The sequence below is a fragment of the Anomaloglossus baeobatrachus genome, chromosome 12 (assembly GCF_048569485.1).
Source record: "Anomaloglossus baeobatrachus isolate aAnoBae1 chromosome 12, aAnoBae1.hap1, whole genome shotgun sequence".
In the NCBI taxonomy this organism is placed as follows: Eukaryota; Metazoa; Chordata; class Amphibia; order Anura; family Aromobatidae; genus Anomaloglossus; species Anomaloglossus baeobatrachus.
Genome location: NC_134364.1, coordinates 9887596 through 9909293, shown reverse-complemented (window position 1 = coordinate 9909293; position 21698 = coordinate 9887596). Strand labels below are relative to the sequence as shown.

General features: G+C 53.7%; 2 protein-coding genes across 2 annotated transcripts in view; one reads left to right on the top strand and one right to left on the bottom strand.

The window, feature by feature from the left end:
* LOC142257758 (epithelial cell adhesion molecule-like) overlaps positions 1–5120 on the top strand; it is a 28900-nt gene extending 23780 nt beyond the window's left edge. The window contains 6 exon segments of the mRNA XM_075329933.1: positions 2479–2573; positions 3301–3307; positions 3359–3511; positions 3514–3546; positions 4567–4620; positions 5058–5120. Of these exon segments, the coding sequence (XP_075186048.1) occupies positions 2479–2573; positions 3301–3307; positions 3359–3511; positions 3514–3546; positions 4567–4620; positions 5058–5120 (405 nt within the window).
* Positions 5121–5408: 288 nt separating this feature from the next.
* On the bottom strand, positions 5409–18639 carry PSMC1 (proteasome 26S subunit, ATPase 1). The gene is made up of 11 exons (XM_075330755.1): positions 18585–18639; positions 14203–14256; positions 11709–11805; positions 10791–10915; positions 10350–10535; positions 9406–9534; positions 8744–8840; positions 8476–8665; positions 8053–8204; positions 7123–7277; positions 5409–5817 (listed from the first exon to the last, which is right to left on the bottom strand). The coding sequence occupies exons 1-11, from the start codon at positions 18585–18587 to the stop codon at positions 5683–5685; spliced, it is 1323 nt and encodes a 440-aa protein (XP_075186870.1). The 5' UTR covers positions 18588–18639; the 3' UTR covers positions 5409–5682.
* Between the last annotated feature and the right edge of the window lie 3059 nt (positions 18640–21698).

Here is a 21698-nt window from a genome sequence, read left to right as displayed (position 1 = left end):
TGAGACCCTGAACAATATGAAGATGTCGAGGGAATTTCCCAGCGAGCTCGCTTAGTCGGTCTGGGGCTGGGGTCCGTGTCAGAGCCCCCAGCCTGGGATCTATGAGATACCCCGGGGGGACATTGTTGGTCCAACTGAGGGGGGCCAGGGAACAATGACTCAACAGAGTCCCTGTGCTGAGATACCGGTCTGGACTGCAAGGCTTCTAGTATCTTAGCCATAGTTTCAGAGAGTTTATCTGTAAAGACTGCAAACTCCGTCCCTGTCACCTGGACAGTGTTAGCAGGTAGCTCCCCCTGGGCCCCTCTTAGCAGAGGCTCTGGCTGAGCAAGTGCAGTAGGGGCCGAGCAGTGCACACAGTGAGGGTCAGTGGAACCTGCCGGTAGCGGCGTCGTACATGCGGCGCAGGCAGCATAGTAAGCCTGTGTTTTGGCACCCCTGCCTTTTGTGGGCGCCATGCTATTGTCTTCCCTGAGCAACACAATAGAGTATATAGCCAGAAAACAACTGTGCACTATACAGTGTAAAGTATATACCATAAACATATAATTACACCTCTGCACAATGGGGCTAGCACCACAGGTGCTGCTTACCACCCGCTTAAAGCGGTTGTGAGGCCACCAGAATCCCTGCCTGGGTCTCCCAGAATTTGTCCCCCTCTGCAGCGTCCAAGGAGCTGACAGGAATGGCTGCCGGCGTCCTGAGGAGAGGAGGGAGCCGTGGGCGTGACCCAGAAAGTGCGGGAACTGGTGCCCCACAGTGCACAGTGAGGGGGGTGGAGTATGCAAAGCATTCTCCAGCCCTCATTGCTGCTCGTCTGTACAGCGTCCCGCCCTTCCCCTGCTTGTCAGGGCTGTGGGCGGGAGGAGGAAAGACTAGGCCGCAAAAGCCGGGGACTCGAGTAATAAGCGTGGCCGCCGTAAAAGCGCGGCCGCGCGGAAGTCCCCGGCGCACTACAAGTCCCAGCCGCGCCTCAGTGTTAAACATGGCGGCGGCGGTCAGCGCGGTAGTCCCCCTACATAAACACAATCAGCGACGCTGAGTGTGTAATGGCACATTTAACCCGGTCAGCGCCGCGGTCCCCGGTGCACTAGCACACCCAGCAATGCTGGAGTGTTGCTGTGCTCGGTCCCCACGGGGACACAGAGTACCTCCAAGTAGCAGGGCCATGTCCCTGAACGATACCCGGCTCCTATCCAGCAGGCTCCCAGGAGTTGTGGATGAAGCACGGTCTCAGTGCCTGGAGACCGATAGGATCCCACTTCACCCAGAGCCCTAAGGGGGATGGGGAAGGAAAACAGCATGTGGGCTCCAGCCTCCGTACCCGCAATGGATACCTCAACCTTAACAACACCGCCGACAAGAGTGGGGTGAGAAGGGAGCATGCTGGGGGCCCTATATGGGCCCACTTTTCTTCCATCCGACATAGTCAGCAGCTGCTGCTGACCAATCTATGGAGCTGTGCGTGCATGTCTGCCTCCTTCGCACAAAGCATAAAAACTGAGGAGCCCGTGGGAGCACGGGGGGTGTATAGGCAGAAGGGGAGGGGCTTTACACTTTTAGTGTAATACTTTGTGCGGCCTCCGGAGGCATAGCCTATACACCCAATTGTCTGGGTCTCCCAATGGAGCGACAAAGAAATGCAATTTTGAATGCCCCCACCGTGCTTCACTGTCGACATCACTGAGCCCCCACTATGCTTCACTGTAGACATCACTGAGCCCCCGCCGTGCTCCACTGTAGACATCACTGAGCCCCCGCCGTGCTCCACTGTAGACATCACTGAGCCCCCGCCGTGCTCCACTGTAGACATCACTGAGCCCCCAGTATGCTTCACTGTAGACATCGCTGAGCCCCCACTATGATTTACCATAGACACCACTGAGCCCCCGCCGTGCTCCACTATAGACATCACCGAGCCACCGCCATGCTTTACTGTAGACATCGTTGAGCCCCCACCATGCTCCACTGTAGACATCGCTGAGCCCCCACCATGCTCCACTGTATATATCACTGAGCAAGAAGGGGTTATCCAGTGGTGGAGACCCATTTTAACTTTTTGGACCACTGTCTTGACAACACAAGAATATTAGTGGCCTGGAGACCATTGTCCTTGGCTAAGATTCCTCAGAGACGCTGCCAGATGCCGGAGTCTGGATCTGCATCACATCTGCAGCAGGTCACAACAGCCAGAGGGGCTCAGCTAAGTGCTAATGACCCTGGTCATGAAGGGGTGAATAATCCGGGGGCTGCAGCAGTCCGTATAGGGGGCAGGTGGTGAATTTGGAGAATTTGTTACATTGTATCCAGTTATTTATTTTGCATTAAACAAATGAAATGAACAAATGACAGAAAGTTTGTAAAGTGCAATAATAAACCGGATTTACACGAAGGGACAATTAGGGTAGAATCGCCATTCAGGACACTAGGAAAGCTGGGTGATGTACCGTGTAAGTGTTAATATCTCGCCCGTTGCAGGTTCACGAGCTCAGCCACGAAGTCACCATGAAATTATTCTCTACCAATGGGACGAAGCCTCCTATGGACATCGCAACGGTGGCGTATTACATCGAGTGGGAGATGAGACGGGAGGGGAGCGGAAGCCCTGGTGGTCTGGAGGATCAGTGCGGTCCTGGTGGTCTGGAGGATCAGTGCTGGCCTGGTGGTCTGGAGGATCAGTGCTACCCTGGTGGTCTGGAGGATCAGTGCTGGCCTGGTGGTCTGGAGGATCAGTGCTGGCCTGGTGGTCTGGAGGATCAGTGCTGGCCTGGTGGTCTGGAGGATCAGTACTGGCCTGGTGGTATGGAGGATCAGTGCGGGCCTGGTGGTCTGGAGGATCAGTGCTACCCTGGTGGTCTGGAGGATCAGTGCTACCCTGGTGGTCTGGAGGATCAGCGAAGTCCTGGTGGTCTGGAGGATCAGCGAAGTCCTGGTGGTCTGGAGGATCAGTGCTGTCCTGGTGGTCTGGAGGATCAGTGCTGGCCTAGACATGGCCCCTTCAGGCTGCTAGGTGGGAGTCAGGCTCCCACTAATCAGATATTGCCGCTCTACATTATGGAAATGATTGCACTATCTGTGAAGGTCCAGCCCGGTAAACAGGGAACAATAATATCACGTGATGTGCGCTGGGGGGGGGGCATGTAATTATTTTCAGACCCCCATGTAGCACAACCTGTTAGAAGGCCAGACACTGACTTACACTAGCGGCTCCCTCTAAACTTGCAAATGGTGTACATACTAAGTGCGCCCCCTGCAGGACATCACTAGGTACTGCCTGCGCCCGTATATCAGCGCTACTAGAAGAACGGCCGCATTTACCATTGATTGTAATGGGATGATAATGATTCATCGTTCACAGCTAAAGCTGAGCGGCTTCAGCCTTCCCCTGGACGGACGGACCCTGGAGGTCGACGTGGAATCCATCCGGGTTTTCTTTTTTGACAATGAACCTCCTCGAATCAACATGAAAAGTATTTCTCCGGGGTTCGCCGCCATCATCATCATCATCATCTCTCTCTGGCTATTCTCACGGGGATCGCAGTGTTTGTAAGTATATGTGATGCAGTTATATATATACTATACTAGCTGTACTACCCGGCTTCACCCGGGTTAATAACTGCTGTTTCCCTGTCTATCTCTTTCCCTATCTCTGTCACTTTCCCTCTCTGTCTCTTTACCTCGCTCTTTCTCTTTGTCTGTCTCTTTACCTGTCTTTGTCTGTCTCTTACCCCGTCTGTCTCTTTCCCTGTCTGTTTCCCTGTGTCTGTCTCTTTGTCTGTGTTTGTCTCTTTGTCTGTCTGTGTCTGTCTCTTAACCTGTGTCTCTCTTTCCCTCTTTCCTTGTCAGTCTGTCTCTTTGTCTGTGTCTGTCTCTTACCCTGTCTACGTCTGTTTCTTACCCTGTCTGTCTGTCTCTCTCCCTGTCAGTCTGTCTGTCTCTATTTCTTTGTGTCTGCCTCTTTCCCTCTCTGTGTCTGCCTCTTTCCCTGGCTGCATTGTGACACGCCAACATTCCATATAAGGGCGTGGCCGCGCATTCTTGTGAAGTTCTGGCTGCACTGTGGCTCCCAGCTCCATTCGCTTTAATGGAGGCAGGTTTTTTGGTGAATAACTAAAGCGCGGGGTTAAAATTTCCCCTCAAAACATAGCCTATGACGCTCTCGGGGTCCAGAAGTGTGAGTGTGCAAAATTTTGTGGCTGTAGCTGCAGCTGCGACGGTGCAGAGGCCAATCCCAGACACACACACACACACACACACACACACACACACACATATATACACAGACATATATACACACACACACACACACACACACACAGCTTTATATATTAGATACACGTCTTATCCTGTATGAATATATACAGCCCCACAATGCAGGTGTATCAGCAGAGATGGCGCCGCTCTCGTGCAGTCGCCCCATTAAGGGGTCAGTAACAGTGGGGTCCGGTGCATCGTCGCTGCTCCCAAATTACAGAATTATTACATGAAGATTGCAAAAACTCAACATTTGCAAAAACAAAAAAAAAAACAAAAACCAAACACCCGTCCCCCGCTCTGTGTTTGCAGGCGGTGCTGCAGCGGAGAGCGGAGCAGGAGCACGGCCAGTTTGACGTCATTGAGGTGAGCGTTTCTCTGTCGTATCCTCTCCTCCGTGACTCGGACCGGACATGGAGACCCGCGGCCTACCCTGGAATCCGGCACACGGATCTGTGCAGGCGCCGATATCTCAGGGCACAGACGCACCGATCCGGTGTTACCATGTAATGAAAGCCGCCATTGATCAGATGTGTGCAGTTCTGTTATCAGACGGCCGTGGTGTATCAGTAATTCTCGCTGCGTCACCAGACATCGCACCGGTCCCTTCACGCCAGATACTGGTGGCCACATCGGCATCTGCCGTCAGGACTAGTCCGGCATGTTTCCCGGCAGACATCGGCCGAGCGCAGCTTTTCCGATCCCCGCACGTCATGTTCAGTTCTCAATAAATGCGGGTTTGCAGTAAATTCTGGCACTGCGCATTCTCTCAGGATCGGGAGGTGATGATTTTTATTTTTCAGGGTCAGGAGCTGGAGCATTATCAGCCGGCGCGGAGGGACGGGCCGAGCTATGATCACTCCTGAATAAAGAGGACGGTTTCTAGTAAACTCCAAAGTCTGACTTGTTTTTTTACCTTTTCCCTGCTGATCGATGGGCTCTATGAGATCACACAAGGGCCGAGGCTCGGAGCGGTGTATACCACCCGTATACCACTCCGTGCTCGCGCAGGAACTCAGCGCTTCTCAGAACGGCCCCCACCCAACCTACGAGACTTATCTCTTCTCAGGAAAGCTGGGTGACAGCCACGACTTTCCCAGAGACGGACACAATCCATGACCCCCCCCTTCTTGGTTACAGAGACATTACACCAGTTGAGGTTATTTTCTTTTTTTATTTCACACGTCCCCCAGCAGCCGCCCCGGACCCCCCGTCTGTATTCAGGGGGCACAGTCTATAGTAACAGAATGCAGATGTGATGACTTATAATGACGGCGCCCATCGCGGGGTAACAAAACGTTCTCTGCGGATGATGGGGGGAGTCGTCCAATTTTGCAGCAGACACCGGGACCCTTACACTGATAAGGGAAGAAACACTGCAATATGTGAGGCTACAGGTAGAGCCCCTCCGGCGTGCAATATGTGAGGCTACAGGTAGAGCCCCTCCGGCGTGCCCTCCTGCTTCTTGTACAACACGTTCTCTTTAGATTTCTTAAAATCTTCATTGGTGACTTTCATCCTCCTCTCGCGGAGCGCCATCAGCCCGGCCTCTGTACAGATCGCCTGCGGGGAGACGGCACATCAGTTATACGCGGAATATTCATATCCTGTCCTAATGTCCCGCCAAAGCCCGAGCCGTAATCCTGCACACCGACACTGCGCGGACGTCCCAATCCTAATCTCCCGCCACAGCCCGAGCCGTAATCCTGCACACCGACACTGCGCGGACGGCCCAATCCTAATCTCCCGCCACAGCCCGAGCCATAATCCTGCACACCGACACTGCGCGGAAGGCCCAACACCCCGAACACCGCTGCGTTACACGGGGGGATCTACAGAGTAATCCAAGATCTGAAAGCCGCATCCCCCACCATGGAGGGTACAAGGGGCGAGGCGGGTTCTGGTATCTGTTCTGCAGTCACACTTTTTAGGGGAACTTTTTCTTTTAACATAAATGCACGTAATTGGGTTTATCACAAATTCAATCTGAATGAGCTCAGTTTATTATCTAAGGGGCAGCTAGGAAAAAACGAGCGCAGCGCTCTGCAGCTCCATAGAGAATGAGGGGAGCAGCGATCGAGTGCAGCGCTCTGCAGCTCCATAGAGAATGAGGGGAGCAGCGATCGAGTGCAGCGCTCTGCAGCTCCATAGAGAATGAGGGGAGCAGCGATCGAGTGCAGCGCTCTGCAGCTCCATAGAGAATGAGGGGAGCAGCGATCGAGTGCAGCGCTCTGCAGCTCTATAGACAATGAGGGGAGCAGCGATCGAGTGCAGCGCTCTGCAGCTCCATAGAGAATGAGGGGAGCAGCGATCGAGTGCAGCGCTCTGCAGCTCCATAGACAATGAGGGGAGCAGCAATTGAGAGCAGCGCTCTGCAGCTCCATAGAGAATAAGGGGAGCAGCGATCGAGAGCAGCACTCTGCAGCTCCATAGACAATGAGGGGAGCAGCGATCGAGAGCAGCGCTCTGCAGCTCCATAGACAATGAGGGGAGCAGCGATCGAGTGCAGCGCTCTGCAGCTCCATAGACAATGAGGGGAGCAGCGATCGAGAGCAGCGCTCTGCAGCTCCATAGACAATGAGGGGAGCAGCGATTGAGTGCAGCGCTCTGCAGCTCCATAGAGAATGAGGGGAGCAGTGATCGAGCAGACTGAGGACGGAGGAGACGGGCGGTCATTGAATACTGAGGGCGGAGGAGACGGGCGATCACTGAATACTGAGGGCGGAGGAGACGGGCGGTCACTGAATACTGAGGGCGGAGGAGACGGGCGGTCACTGAATACTGAGGGCGGAGGAGACGGGCGGTCACTGAATACTGAGGACGGAGGAGACGGGCGGTCACTGAATACTGAGGGCGGAGGAGACGCACCTTTATATCTGCTCCGGACAGGTCGTCTTTGGCCATGATCAGATCGTCCAGGGTGACGTCGTCCGACAGCGTCATGCGACTCGTGTGGATCTGGAAGATTCTCTTCTTGGTCTTTTCGTCGGGTAAAGGAAATTCTATCTTTCTGTCGATACGACCTGAGATTGTAAGAAGAGGTCACAGGCTGTGTCCACAGCACGGACGCTACAACATCACATCACAGGAAAGCGTCAGAGCCAAAAATGTCATGATCCCCGGGGCCCACCGCAGCCAGAGAGAGACCCCGGGCCCACTGCAGCCAGAGAGAGACCCCGGGCCCACCGCAGCCAGAGAGAGACCCCGGGCCCACCGCAGCCAGAGAGAGACCCCGGGCCCACCGCAGCCAGAGAGAGACCCCGGGCCCACCGCAGCCAGAGAGAGACCCCGGGCCCACCGCAGCCAGAGAGAGACCCCGGGCCCACCGCAGCCAGAGAGAGACCCCGGGCCCACCGCAGCCAGAGAGAGACCCCGGGCCCACTGCAGCCAGAGAGAGACCCCGGGCCCACTGCAGCCAGAGAGAGACCCCGGGCCCACCGCAGCCAGAGAGAGACCCCGGGACCACCGCAGCCAGAGAGAGACCCCGGGCCCACCGCAGCCAGAGAGAGACCCCGGGCACACCGCAGCCAGAGAGAGACCCCGGGCACACCGCAGCCAGAGAGAGACCCCGGGACCACCGCAGCCAGAGAGAGACCCCGGGCCCACCGCAGCCAGAGAGAGACCCCGGGCACACTGCAGCCCCGTGTCTGGGGTCCTGGTCGCCTCTCAGTTGTGCGGAGTCCTGTGTGCCGTCCGGTGCGGCCATGTGTCCGGCAGACGTCGGTGGGATTGCTGCATTGCTCCAGCGCCCATCCCCCGTGTGTGGTGGGCTGTGACTCCGGATATTCTCGTATATACCTGGCCTAATTAGGGCGGGATCCAGGGTCTCTATTCTGTTGGTCGCCATTATGACTTTGACGTCCCCCCGGGAATCAAACCCGTCCAGCTGATTGAGCAGCTCCAGCATGGTCCTCTGAATCTCGCGCTCGCCCCCGGAGTTGGAGTCGTATCTGGAAGAACAGAGGACATCAGATGATGGTTCACGCACCAGGAACTCTCCGGCGAGTCGCAGAGGACGTATTGTCGCTGTCGGGCGTCAGATCTGGACACGGGCGATACCTGCCGGCTCCGCACAGGTCCAGACGACGCCCTCAGAGGTGAGAAATCCCGGAGAACCCCATTAACATCATCGGGCATCAAACCCAAAATTAATGGAAAAGTAACACCTGCCGAACTACAACAACCAGCATGTCCAGAAATATTAGCATTCCGCGTTCCTACCTCTTTGTGCCGATGGCATCTATCTCATCGATGAACACTATGGAGGGTGCGTGCTCCTCGGCCACCCGGAACAGCTCGCGCACCAGCTTGGGCCCATCCCCCAGGTATTTCTGGATCAGCTCCGAGCCCACCACCCGCAGGAAGGTGGCCGACGTCTGGTTGGCTACGGCTTTGGCCAGAAGGGTTTTACCTGTGGGGATCGGTCAGTTCATATATAGAAGGATAGAAAATAGGTATAAAATGAGACGGCGGGGTGCGGGGGCCGTACCTGTGCCAGGGGGGCCGTACAGAATGACGCCTTTAGGGGGCTTGATGCCCATCTCTTCATAGTACTCGGGGTGGGTGAGGGGCAGCTCCACCGATTCCTACAGGGCAGAGATCACACAACACTGAGCGCTGGACAATCCTGAAGAGCACGGCAGAGATCAGCGGCACATCACAAAAACCGCGGCGCGAGCCACAAAATCCGCGACATGCGCCACAAAATCCGCGACATGCGTCACAAAATCCGCGACATGCGCCACAAAATCCGCCACAAAATCCGCGACATGCGTCACAAAAACCGCGACATGTGCCACAAAATCCGCGACATGTGCCACAAAATCCGCGGCGGTTTTTTCAGCTTCAGATTTTCTGCTGTGAACGTTTTACAGCAGGAAGACATGAAAAGCTGCATAGATGGAAATGAACGGATTTTAACCCCTTCCTAACATGAGACCAATGTCAGCGCTATATGGTGCAGTGAGCGGCGACAACTCATCACAAAGATCGGCCGCGGCCTCGTATGAAAGAAAAGAGAAAAAAAAGTAATGGCTTTTGGAAATGGGAGAGGGAAAAAAAAAAGCACAAAAACTTAAATCTGTCTTTCCAGGAAGGGGTTACGACGCAGGATCCCGTCTCTATATAGCGGGTGTGATCGGCTCGGCGCACCTTGATCTCCTGGATCTGGTTATCCAGCCCTCCGATGTCGGCGTACGTCTCCTGGGGGGCTTTCTCCACTTTCATCACCGTCACCAGGGGGTCCGTGTCATCCATGAGGACCCCGATCACTGCGTGGACCTGGGAATAAGCCAAGAGGATAAGAGATGGAGCACCGGAGGCCAGAAGAGGATACAGCTCCACCCGGGGTGCAGGGAGATTATACAGCTCCACCCGGGGTGCAGGGAGATTATACAGCTCCACCCGGGGTGCAGGGAGATTATACAGCTCCACCCGGGGTGCAGGGAGATTATACAGCTCCATCCGGGGTGCAGGGAGATTATACAGCTCCATCCAGGGTGCAGGGAGATTATACAGCTCCATCCAGGGTGCAGAGAGATTATACAGCTCCACCCGGGGTGCAGGGAGATTATACAGCTCCAACCGGGGTGCAGGGAGATTATACAGCTCCACCCGGGGTGCAGGGAGATTATACAGCTCCACCCGGGGTGCAGGGAGATTATACAGCTCCACCCGGGGTGCAGGGAGATTATACAGCTCCACACGGGGTGGAGGGAGATTATACAGCTCCACCCGGGGTGGAGGGAGATTATACAGCTCCACCCGGGGTGCAGGGAGATTATACAGCTCCACCCGGGGTGCAGGGAGATTATACAGCTCCACCCGGGGTGCAGGGAGATTACACAGCTCCACCCGGGGTGCAGGGAGATTATACAGCTCCACCCGGGGTGCAGGGAGATTATACAGCTCCACCCGGGGGGGGGGGGGGGTACAGGGAGATTATACAGCTCCACCCGGAGGGGTACAGGGAGATTATACAGCCATTTCTCTTCACTGACAGCAAGCACAGATGTTTATAAAGGAGCTGAATACAGCAGGGTGATACACAGTCTGGGCCCTTGTACACGTCATGCTCCACTCCCCCAGCTACTCACTTTGTGGTTCAGGAGGACGGAGCACCCCGGCTCCAGCAGATCTTTGTCCACGAATGAGAGGATACTGACGTAGTGCTCCGATCCCACCGAGGTGGAGACGATGGCGTGGTTATCATCAATGATTTCCTCCAGGGTTCCCACCGACATGGGCGTTCCCCGCAGGTCGTCCACCTTGGATCTCTCCTCCTGCCAGAAAATCACACACAATAGCGTCACCTGGAAGCCACCATGACACGCTCCCCGGCCCTCCACCCCTCTCCACGCACCCCGGACGTCCGCCCCACCACGTTCCCTGGACGTCTGTCATGTGTTCCGGCCCTCCGCCCCGCCATGCGCCTCGGCCCTCCAGCCCGCCATGCGCCCCGGCCCCCCGCCATGCGCCTCGGCCCTCCGCCCCGCCATGCGCCCCGGCCCTCCGCCCCGCCACGCGCCCCGGCGCACCTCCTGCTTCTCCTCCAGCGGCTTCATCTGCTCCTGGTTCCTGATGAACTCTTCCTCCATCAGCAGATAGTCCTTGATCCTCTCCAGCTTCAGCAGCTTCAGCCGGCACTGAGTATGGGGGGTGACTGGAGAGACAGAGACACGTCAGCAGCCACTGGGCCTCATCACGGTCACCCAGCTTTCCCACAGTACTGAGCGGCTTATCCAACTAGTAAGTCAGGGATTATAGACATAGAAGCTCCGCCGGAGAATCGGGCACATTCACCAATCAAGACACCGGGAAAGCCGGGTGACTCCCTCTGTGGCGGCGGCACTGGAGGTTAAGGCTTCATGCGCACGCTGCATCTTTTGGTGTTCACAAACTGCAGCTAAAACTGCACCAAGAACGCAGCAAAAAACGCAGCGTGCGCATGTAACCTAAGATGTTTCTGACCCAACTTTCCCAGGAACAGATAGGCTGTCTGAATAGAAGTTAAGAAATTGAAAGAGGACAATGGTTTAAAGGGGATGTCTGCCACCACTCACACCCGCATTGGGAGGCGATTGATGTATCAATGTCGGCAGATTGGTGTAATGTCAATCACCTCCTGATGTGGCAGTGAACGGTGCAGGACAACCCCTTTAACTCGTCATCACTTCCAACCCCTTTAAGGCTTTACTATATAACTAAGAACAGATGTTAAAGGGTTTGTACACTGTTGCGGGGGGGGGGGAGGGGGGGGCGGTGATGGCCACTTGTCAGGTCTTGGAATTTATAGGGCAGTTGCAGGATCTCTGCCGGGTCCATACCTGGATAATGGCTACAAACGCATTTTCACCCCCCTCCCTGATGCGCTGGAGGACCCCTTTAAGGAGGCCTCTGCTTTTATGAGTTTCCCCCTGGACAGTAATCTGCAGTGGCGGCAGCGCTGATCTCACCCAGCGGGAGTTTACTGGCGGCGTCCGGACCCTTCGTCTTCTTTTTCTTCTTCCCGACTCTGGTGGGGACGGGCGGCTCATACTTCTTCTTCTTATCCTGCCATGTAAAATAAATCTATCAATCACTGCACAGAGCGAGGCTGCGACGGGGGTCTCTATCAATGTGGAGGGGGGTCCAGTAATCCGGCGCCGGATCATCAGACGTCTGATCAGTCACCTACATGTCTCTGCTCCCAGAAATGATGGCGACTGCTACAATTCTAGGACTGAAGTGACAGCGGCGGAGGCTTCACCATCATCTTCAGATGTGGACAATAATCCAGCATGAACCCATTGTGGTCAGGTGCCGGATTACAGGATGTCAGGGCCATAGAGCGCCGGATTACAGGATGTCAGGGCCATAGAGCGCCGGATTACAGGATGTCAGGGCCACAGAGCGCCGGATTACAGGATGTCAGGGCCACAGAGCGCCGGATTACAGAAGGTCAGGGCCACAGAGCGTCGGATTATCAGGATGTCAGGGCCACAGAGCGTCAGATTATCAGGATGTCAGGGCCACAGAGCGCCGGATTACAGGATGTCAGGACCACAGAGCGCCGGATTACAGAAGGTCAGGGCCACAGAGCGTCGGACTATCAGGATGTCAGGGCCACAGAGCGCCGGATTATCAGGATCTCAGGGCCATAGAGCGCCGGATTACAGGATGTCAGGGCCATAGAGCGCCGGATTACAGGATGTCAGGGCCATAGAGCGCCGGATTACAGGATGTGAGGGCCACAGAGCGTCGGATTATCAGGATGTCAGGGCCACAGAGCGCCGGATTACAGGATGTCAGGGCCACAGAGCGCCGGATTACAGAAGGTCAGGGCCACAGAGCGTCGGATTATCAGGATGTCAGGGCCACAGAGCGTCGGATTATCAGGATGTCAGGGCCACAGAGCGTCGGATTATCAGGATGTGAGGGCCACAGAGCGTCGGATTATCAGGATGTCAGGGCCACAGAGCGCCGGATTACAGGATGTCAGGGCCACAGAGCGCCGGATTACAGAAGGTCAGGGCCACAGAGCGTCGGATTATCAGGATGTCAGGGCCACAGAGCGTCAGATTATCAGGATGTCAGGGCCACAGAGCGCCGGATTACAGGATGTCAGGACCACAGAGCGCCGGATTACAGAAGGTCAGGGCCACAGAGCGTCGGACTATCAGGATGTCAGGGCCACAGAGCGCCGGATTACAGGATGTCAGGACCACAGAGCGCCGGATTACAGAAGGTCAGGGCCACAGAGCGTCGGACTATCAGGATGTCAGGGCCACAGAGCGCCGGATTATCAGGATCTCAGGGCCATAGAGCGCCGGATTACAGGATGTCAGGGCCATAGAGCGCCGGATTACAGGATGTCAGGGCCATAGAGCGCCGGATTACAGGATGTCAGGGCCATAGAGCGCCGGATTACAGGATGTCAGGGCCATAGAGCGCCGGATTACAGGATGTCAGGGCCATAGAGCGTCGGATTATCAGGATGTGAGGGCCACAGAGCGTCGGATTATCAGGATGTGAGGGCCACAGAGCGTCGGATTATCAGGATGTCAGGGCCACAGAGCGCCGGATTACAGAAGGTCAGGGCCACAGAGCGTCGGACTATCAGGATGTCAGGGCCACAGAGCGCCGGATTATCAGGATCTCAGGGCCATAGAGCGCCGGATTACAGGATGTCAGGGCCATAGAGCGCCGGATTACAGGATGTCAGGGCCATAGAGCGCCGGATTACAGGATGTCAGGGCCATAGAGCGCCGGATTACAGGATGTCAGGGCCATAGAGCGCCGGATTACAGGATGTCAGGGCCATAGAGCGCCGGATTACAGGATGTCAGGGCCATAGAGCGCCGGATTACAGGATGTCAGGGCCATAGAGCGCCGGATTACAGGATGTCAGGGCCATAGAGCGCCGGATTACAGGATGTCAGGGCCATAGAGCGTCGGATTATCAGGATGTGAGGGCCACAGAGCGTCGGATTATCAGGAGTATTCCGGTGGGGTCACATGTAATGACCATAGGAGATAATGGAAGGGTCTAATCTTTCTAACAGACGGTGACAATTCTTCCCGAGGTCAGGATCTCTGCTTGCTGTCAGTTATTGCGGCTGGACTCTCGATACAATGTGTTTGCAGCAGCAAAAATGTATCAAGAACTGAATAAAATGGAAAAGCTGCAAATCCTCTGGACAGAAACAAGAAGTGACCACCTGACCGCGAGCCGAGATCTACCAGCGAAGACGACACCGACAAAGATACCGACACCGCCCGCACACTCAAGATTCTCGCACTTCTGTAGATCAGTCTTATTGTTTTATGAAGACGCTGAAGATCCGTGGAGCGGTCACTGGTGTCCCGTTCTCTGCGGCCCAGGAGAGGATGCCGGCTGCACACAGGCGCCGTACCCGGCTGCACACAGGCGCCGTTCCCGGCTGCAGCGGATGGGGGGTCTGCGCTTACCTTGTCGTCCTTCTTCCCTCCTCCGGGGCCGTGTCCTCCACTCTGACTCTGTCCCTGGAAATCACAGAAGAGAAGAGTTTGGTGACATTAGCAGGGTACACGGCGGGGAAGAGCGAGGGGCCTGCAGAGTTCAGAGGTCGTGACCTGTATAACCCCCCCAATATGTCCAACAAGCCGCCATCTCCAGGACGAGAAATATCCTGAGGTCCAGAAGCGAGAATTGCCTGGGCAGAGGCTGCACTGGGGCGATGGAGGCTGGAACGGGCAGAGGCTGCACTGGGGCGATGGAGGCTGGAACGGGCAGAGGCTGCACTGGGGCGATGGAGGCTGGAACGGGCAGAGGCTGCACTGGGGCGATGGAGGCTGGAACGGGCAGAGGCTGCACTGGGGCGATGGAGGCTGGAACGGGCAGAGGCTGCACTGGGGCGATGGAGGCTGGAACGGGCAGAGGCTGCACTGGGGCGATGGAGGCTGGAACGGGCAGAGGCTGCACTGGGGCGATGGAGGCTGGAACGGGCAGAGGCTGCACTGGGGCGATGGAGGCTGGAACGGGCAGAGGCTGCACTGGGGCGATGGAGGCTGGAACGGGCAGAGGCTGCACTGGGGCGATGGAGGCTGGAACGGGCAGAGGCTGCACTGGGGCGATGGAGGCTGGAACGGGCAGAGGCTGCACTGGGGCGATGGAGGCTGGAACGGGCAGAGGCTGCACTGGGGCGATGGAGGCTGGAACGGGCAGAGGCTGCACTGGGGCGATGGAGGCTGAACCGGCAGAGGCTGCACTGGGGCGATGGAGGCTGGAACGGGCAGAGGCTGCACTGGGGCGATGGAGGCTGGAACGGGCAGAGGCTGCACTGGGGCGATGGAGGCTGGAACGGGCAGAGGCTGCACTGGGGCGATGGAGGCTGGAACGGGCAGAGGCTGCACTGGGGCGATGGAGGCTGGAACGGGCAGAGGCTGCACTGGGGCGATGGAGGCTGGAACGGGCAGAGGCTGCACTGGGGCGATGGAGGCTGGAACGGGCAGAGGCTGCACTGGGGCGATGGAGGCTGGAACGGGCAGAGGCTGCACTGGGGCGATGGAGGCTGGAACGGGCAGAGGCTGCACTGGGGCGATGGAGGCTGGAACGGGCAGAGGCTGCACTGGGGCGATGGAGGCTGGAACGGGCAGAGGCTGCACTGGGGCGATGGAGGCTGGAACGGGCAGAGGCTGCACTGGGGCGATGGAGGCTGGAACGGGCAGAGGCTGCACTGGGGCGATGGAGGCTGGAACGGGCAGAGGCTGCACTGGGGCGATGGAGGCTGGAACGGGCAGAGGCTGCACTGGGGCGATGGAGGCTGGAACGGGCAGAGGCTGCACTGGGGCGATGGAGGCTGGAACGGGCAGAGGCTGCACTGGGGCGATGGAGGCTGGAACGGGCAGAGGCTGCACTGGGGCGATGGAGGCTGGAACGGGCAGAGGCTGCACTGGGGCGATGGAGGCTGGAACGGGCAGAGGCTGCACTGGGGCGATGGAGGCTGGAACGGGCAGAGGCTGCACTGGGGCGATGGAGGCTGGAACGGGCAGAGGCTGCACTGGGGCGATGGAGGCTGGAACGGGCAGAGGCTGGTATCTGCAGACACTGCGGGGCCTGAGTGGAGCTCTATGTAGCAGAGGTGGTGACAATGGGGAAAGTCAGAGTCCATGATAGTGAGGGGGGAGAGCGGGGAATGGTCAGACATGTAAGGCAAGAAATCACTGAGAGGGGCCAGAATACAGGCATGGGGGGATATGGGGCAATATAGCAGCTAATAAATACACTGATTCTATATACATTCTCTGTATATAGTGCTTATACAGCATATAGATGGGGTGTATACACAATCAGCCTATACGGGGGGTGTATACACAATCAGCCTATACGGGGGGTGTATACACAATCAGCCTATACGGGGGGTGTATACACAATCAGCCTATACGGGGGGTGTATACACAATCAGCCTATACGGGGGGTGTATACACAATCAGCCTATACGGGGGGTGTATACACAATCAGCCTATACGGGGGGTGTATACACAATCAGCCTATACGGGGGGTGTATACACAATCAGCCTATACGGGGGGTGTATACACAATCAGCCTATACGGGGGGTGTATACACAATCAGCCTATACGGGGGGTGTATACACAATCAGCCTATACGGGGGGTGTATACACAATCAGCCTATACGGGGGGTGTATACACAATCAGCGTATACGGGGGGTGTATACACAATCAGAGAATACGGGGGGTGTATACACAATCAGAGAATACGGGGGGTGTATACACAGAGTATACGGGGGGTGTATACACAGAGTATACAGGGGGTGTATACACAGAGTATACAGGGGGTGTATATACAGAGTATACAGGGGGTGTATATACAGAGTATACAGGGGGTGTATATACAGAGTATACAGGGGGTGTATATACAGAGTATACAGGGGGTGTATATACAGAGTATACAGGGGGTGTATATACAGAGTATACAGGGGGTGTATATACAGAGTATACAGGGGGTGTATATACAGAGTATACAGGGGGTGTATATACAGAGTATACAGGGGGTGTATATACAGAGTATACAGGGGGTGTATATACAGAGTATACAGGGGGTGTATATACAGAGTATACAGGGGGTGTATATACAGAGTATACAGGGGGTGTATATACAGAGTATACAGGGGGTGTATATACAGAGTATACAGGGGGTGTATATACAGAGTATACAGGGGGTGTATATACAGAGTATACAGGGGGTGTATATACAGAGTATACAGGGGGTGTATATACAGAGTATACAGGGGGTGTATATACAGAGTATACAGGGGGTGTATATACAGAGTATACAGGGGGTGTATATACAGAGTATACAGGGGGTGTATATACAGAGTATACAGGGGGTGTATATACAGAGTATACAGGGGGTGTATATACAGAGTATACAGGGGGTGTATATACAGAGTATACAGGGGGTGTATATACAGAGTATACAGGGGGTGTATATACAGAGTATACAGGGGGTGTATATACAGAGTATACAGGGGGTGTATATACAGAGTATACAGGGGGTGTATATACAGAGTATACAGGGGGTGTATATACAGAGTATACAGGGGGTGTATATACAGAGTATACAGGGGGTGTATATACAGAGTATACAGGGGGTGTATATACAGAGTATACAGGGGGTGTATATACAGAGTATACAGGGGGTGTATATACAGAGTATACAGGGGGTGTATATACAGAGTATACAGGGGGTGTATATACAGAGTATACAGGGGGTGTATATACAGAGTATACAGGGGGTGTATATACAGAGTATACAGGGGGTGTATATACAGAGTATACAGGGGGTGTATATACAGAGTATACAGGGGGTGTATATACAGAGTATACAGGGGGTGTATATACAGAGTATACAGGGGGTGTATATACAGAGTATACAGGGGGTGTATATACAGAGTATACAGGGGGTGTATATACAGAGTATACAGGGGGTGTATATACAGAGTATACAGGGGGTGTATATACAGAGTATACAGGGGGTGTATATACAGAGTATACAGGGGGTGTATATACAGAGTATACAGGGGGTGTATATACAGAGTATACAGGGGGTGTATATACAGAGTATACAGGGGGTGTATATACAGAGTATACAGGGGGTGTATATACAATCAGCGTATACAGGGGGTGTATATACAATCAGTGTATACAGGGGGTGTATATACAATCAGTGTATACAGGGGGTGTATATACAATCAGCGTATACAGGGGGTGTATATACAATCAGTGTATACAGGGGGTGTATATACAATCAGTGTATACAGGGGGTGTATATACAATCAGCGTATACAGGGGGTGTATATACAATCAGTGTATACAGGGGGTGTATATACAATCAGTGTATACAGGGGGTGTATATACAATCAGTGTATACAGGGGGTGTATATACAATCAGCATCTATAGGGTTGTATATACAATCAGTGTATATAGGGGGTGTATATACAGTCAGTGTATACAGGGGGTGTATATACAATCAGTGTATATACAGGGGGTGTATATACAATCAGTGTATACAGGGGGTGTATATACAATCAGTGTATACAGGGGGTGTATATACAATCAGTGTATACAGGGGGTGTATATACAATCAGTGTATATAGGGGGTGTATATACAGTCAGTGTATACAGGGGGTGTATATACAATCAGTGTATACAGGGGTTGTATATACAATCAGTGTATATAGGGGGTGTATACATTATCTCTCCCCTCGGTCTCTATGTGATCTTCCCCCTCCGTGCACAGTCAGTGCCGGTAAATCTCCCGGTTACCGGGGTAAAACCTGCTCACTCACCATGTCTGCCGCTGCTCTGTCACCGGAAATACGTCACTGGACGGCGGCCGCCACTGATCAAACTTAGACAGACAAAGGAAGGCGAAGCGGAAAATGGCCGCGTCACCATAACAACGGGGAAGGTGGAGTCAGAGTCTATGCAGGGATGGTGCAGACACCAGAGGAAAATAACTAAGAAAGTGATGGAGAATGATAGAAAACTAATGAAAGCAGAAATATACAAGAACGAAGAATGCAGACACTTCTACTGAGATTCTTGGGGAAATTAAAGTCAGTCAAAGTCTGCTGAGCTGTGTATCTAATCCTCTCCTGTGTGATACTGTCTGCTGAGCTGTGTATCTAATCCTCTCCTGTGTGATACTGTCTGCTGAGCTGTGTATCTAATCCTCTCCTGTGTGATACTGTCTGCTGAGCTGTGTATCTAATCCTCTCCTGTGTGATACTGTCTGCTGAGCTGTGTATCTAATCCTCTCCTGTGTGATACTGCCTGCTGAGCTGTGTATCTAATCCTCTCCTGTGTGATACTGTCTGCTGAGCTGTATCTAATCCTCTCCTGTGTGATACTGTCTGCTGAGCTGTGTATCTAATCCTCTCCTGTGTGATACTCTCTGCTGAGCTGTGTATCTAATCCTCTCCTGTGTGATACTGTGTGCTGAGCTGTGTATCTAATCCTCTCCTGTGTGATACTGTCTGCTGAGCCGTGTATCTAATCCTCTCCTGTGTGATACTGTCTGCTGAGCTGTGTATCTAATCCTCTCATGTGTGATACTGTCTGCTGAGCTGTGTATCTAATCCTCTCCTGTGTGATACTGTCTGCTGAGCTGTGTATCTAATCCTCTCCTGTGTGATACTGTCTGCTGAGCTGTGTATCTAATCCTCTCCTGTGTGATACTGTCTGCTGAGCCGTGTATCTAATCCTCTCCTGTGTGATACTGTCTGATGAGCTGTGTATCTAATCCTCTCCTGTGTGATACTGTCTGCTGAGCCGTGTATCTAATCCTCTCCTGTGTGATACTGCCTGCTGAGTTCTGTATCTAATCCTATCCTGTGTGATACTGTCTGCTGAGCTGTGTATCTAATCCTCTCCTGTGTGATACTGTCTGCTGAGCTGTGTATCTAATCCTCTCCTGTGTGATACTGTCTGCTGAGCTGTGTATCTAATCCTCTCCTGTGTGATACTGTCTGCTGAGCTGTGTATCTAATCCTCTCCTGTGTGATACTGTCTGCTGAGCTGTGTATCTAATCCTCTCCTGTGTGATACTGTCTGCTGAGCTGTGTATCTAATCCTCTCCTGTGTGATACTGTCTGCTGAGCTGTGTATCTAATCCTCTCCTGTGTGATACTGTCTGCTGAGCCGTGTATCTAATCCTCTCCTGTGTGATACTGTCTGCTGAGCCGTGTATCTAATCCTCTCATGTGTGATACTGTCTGCTGAGCTGTGTATCTAATCCTCTCCTGTGTGATACTGTCTGCTGAGCTGTGTATCTAATCCTCTCCTGTGTGATACTGTCTGCTGAGCTGTGTATCTAATCCTCTCCTGTGTGATACTGTCTGCTGAGCCGTGTATCTAATCCTCTCCTGTGTGATACTGTCTGATGAGCCGTGTATCTAATCCTCTCCTGTGTGATACTGTCTGCTGAGCCGTGTATCTAATCCTCTCCTGTGTGATACTGCCTGCTGAGTTCTGTATCTAATCCTATCCTGTGTGATACTGTCTGCTGAGCTGTGTATCTAATCCTCTCCTGTGTGATACTGTCTGCTGAGCTGTGTATCTAATCCTCTCCTGTGTGATACTGTCTGCTGAGCTGTGTATCTAATCCTCTCCTGTGTGATACTGTCTGCTGAGCTGTGTATCTAATCCTCTCCTGTGTGATACTGTCTGCTGAGCTGTGTATCTAATCCTCTCCTGTGTGATACTGTCTGCTGAGCTGTGTATCTAATCCTCTCCTGTGTGATACTGTCTGCTGAGCTGTGTATCTAATCCTCTCCTGTGTGATGCTGTCTGCTGAGCTGTATCTAATCCTCTCCTGTGTGATACTGTCTGCTGAGCTGTGTATCTAATCCTCTCCTGTGTGATACTGTCTGCTGAGCCCTGTATCTAATCCTATCCTGTGTGATACTGTCTGCTGAGCCGTGTATCTAATCCTCTCCTGTGTGATACTGTCTGCTGAGCTGTGTATCTAATCCTCTCCTGTGTGATACTGTCTGCTGAGCTGTGTATCTAATCCTCTCCTGTGTGATACTGTCTGCTGAGCTGTGTATCTAATCCTCTCCTGTGTGATACTGTCTGCTGAGCCGTGTATCTAATCCTATCCTGTGTGATACTGTCTGCTGAGCTGTGTATCTAATCCTCTCCTGTGTGATACTGTCTGCTGAGCTGTGTATCTAATCCTCTCCTGTGTGATACTGTCTGCTGAGCTGTGTATCTAATCCTCTCCTGTGTGATACTGTCTGCTGAGCTGTGTATCTAATCCTCTCCTGTGTGATACTGTCTGCTGAGCTGTGTATCTAATCCTATCCTGTGTGATACTGTCTGCTGAGCTGTGTATCTAATCCTCTCCTGTGTGATACTGTCTGCTGAGCTGTGTATCTAATCCTCTCCTGTGTGATACTGTCTGCTGAGCTGTGTATCTAATCCTATCCTGTGTGATACTGTCTGCTGAGCTGTGTATCTAATCCTCTCCTGTGTGATACTGTCTGCTGAGCTGTGTATCTAATCCTCTCCTGTGTGATACTGTCTGCTGAGCTGTGTATCTAATCCTATCTTGTGTGATACTGTCTGCTGAGCTGTGTATATAATCCTCTCCTGTGTGATACTGTCTGCTGAGCTGTGTATCTAATCCTGTCCTGTGTGATACTGTCTGCTTAGCTGTGTATCTAATCCTTTCCTGTGTGATACTGTCTGCTGAGCTGTGTATCTAATCCTTTCCTGTGTGATACTGTCTGCTGAGCTGTGTATATAATCCTCTCCTGTGTGATACTCTCTGCTGAGCTGTGTATCTAATCCTCTCCTGTGTGATACTGCCTGCTGAGCCGTGTATCTAATCCTCTCCTGTGTGATACTGCCTGCTGAGCTGTGTATCTAATCCTCTCCTGTGTGATACTGTCTGCTGA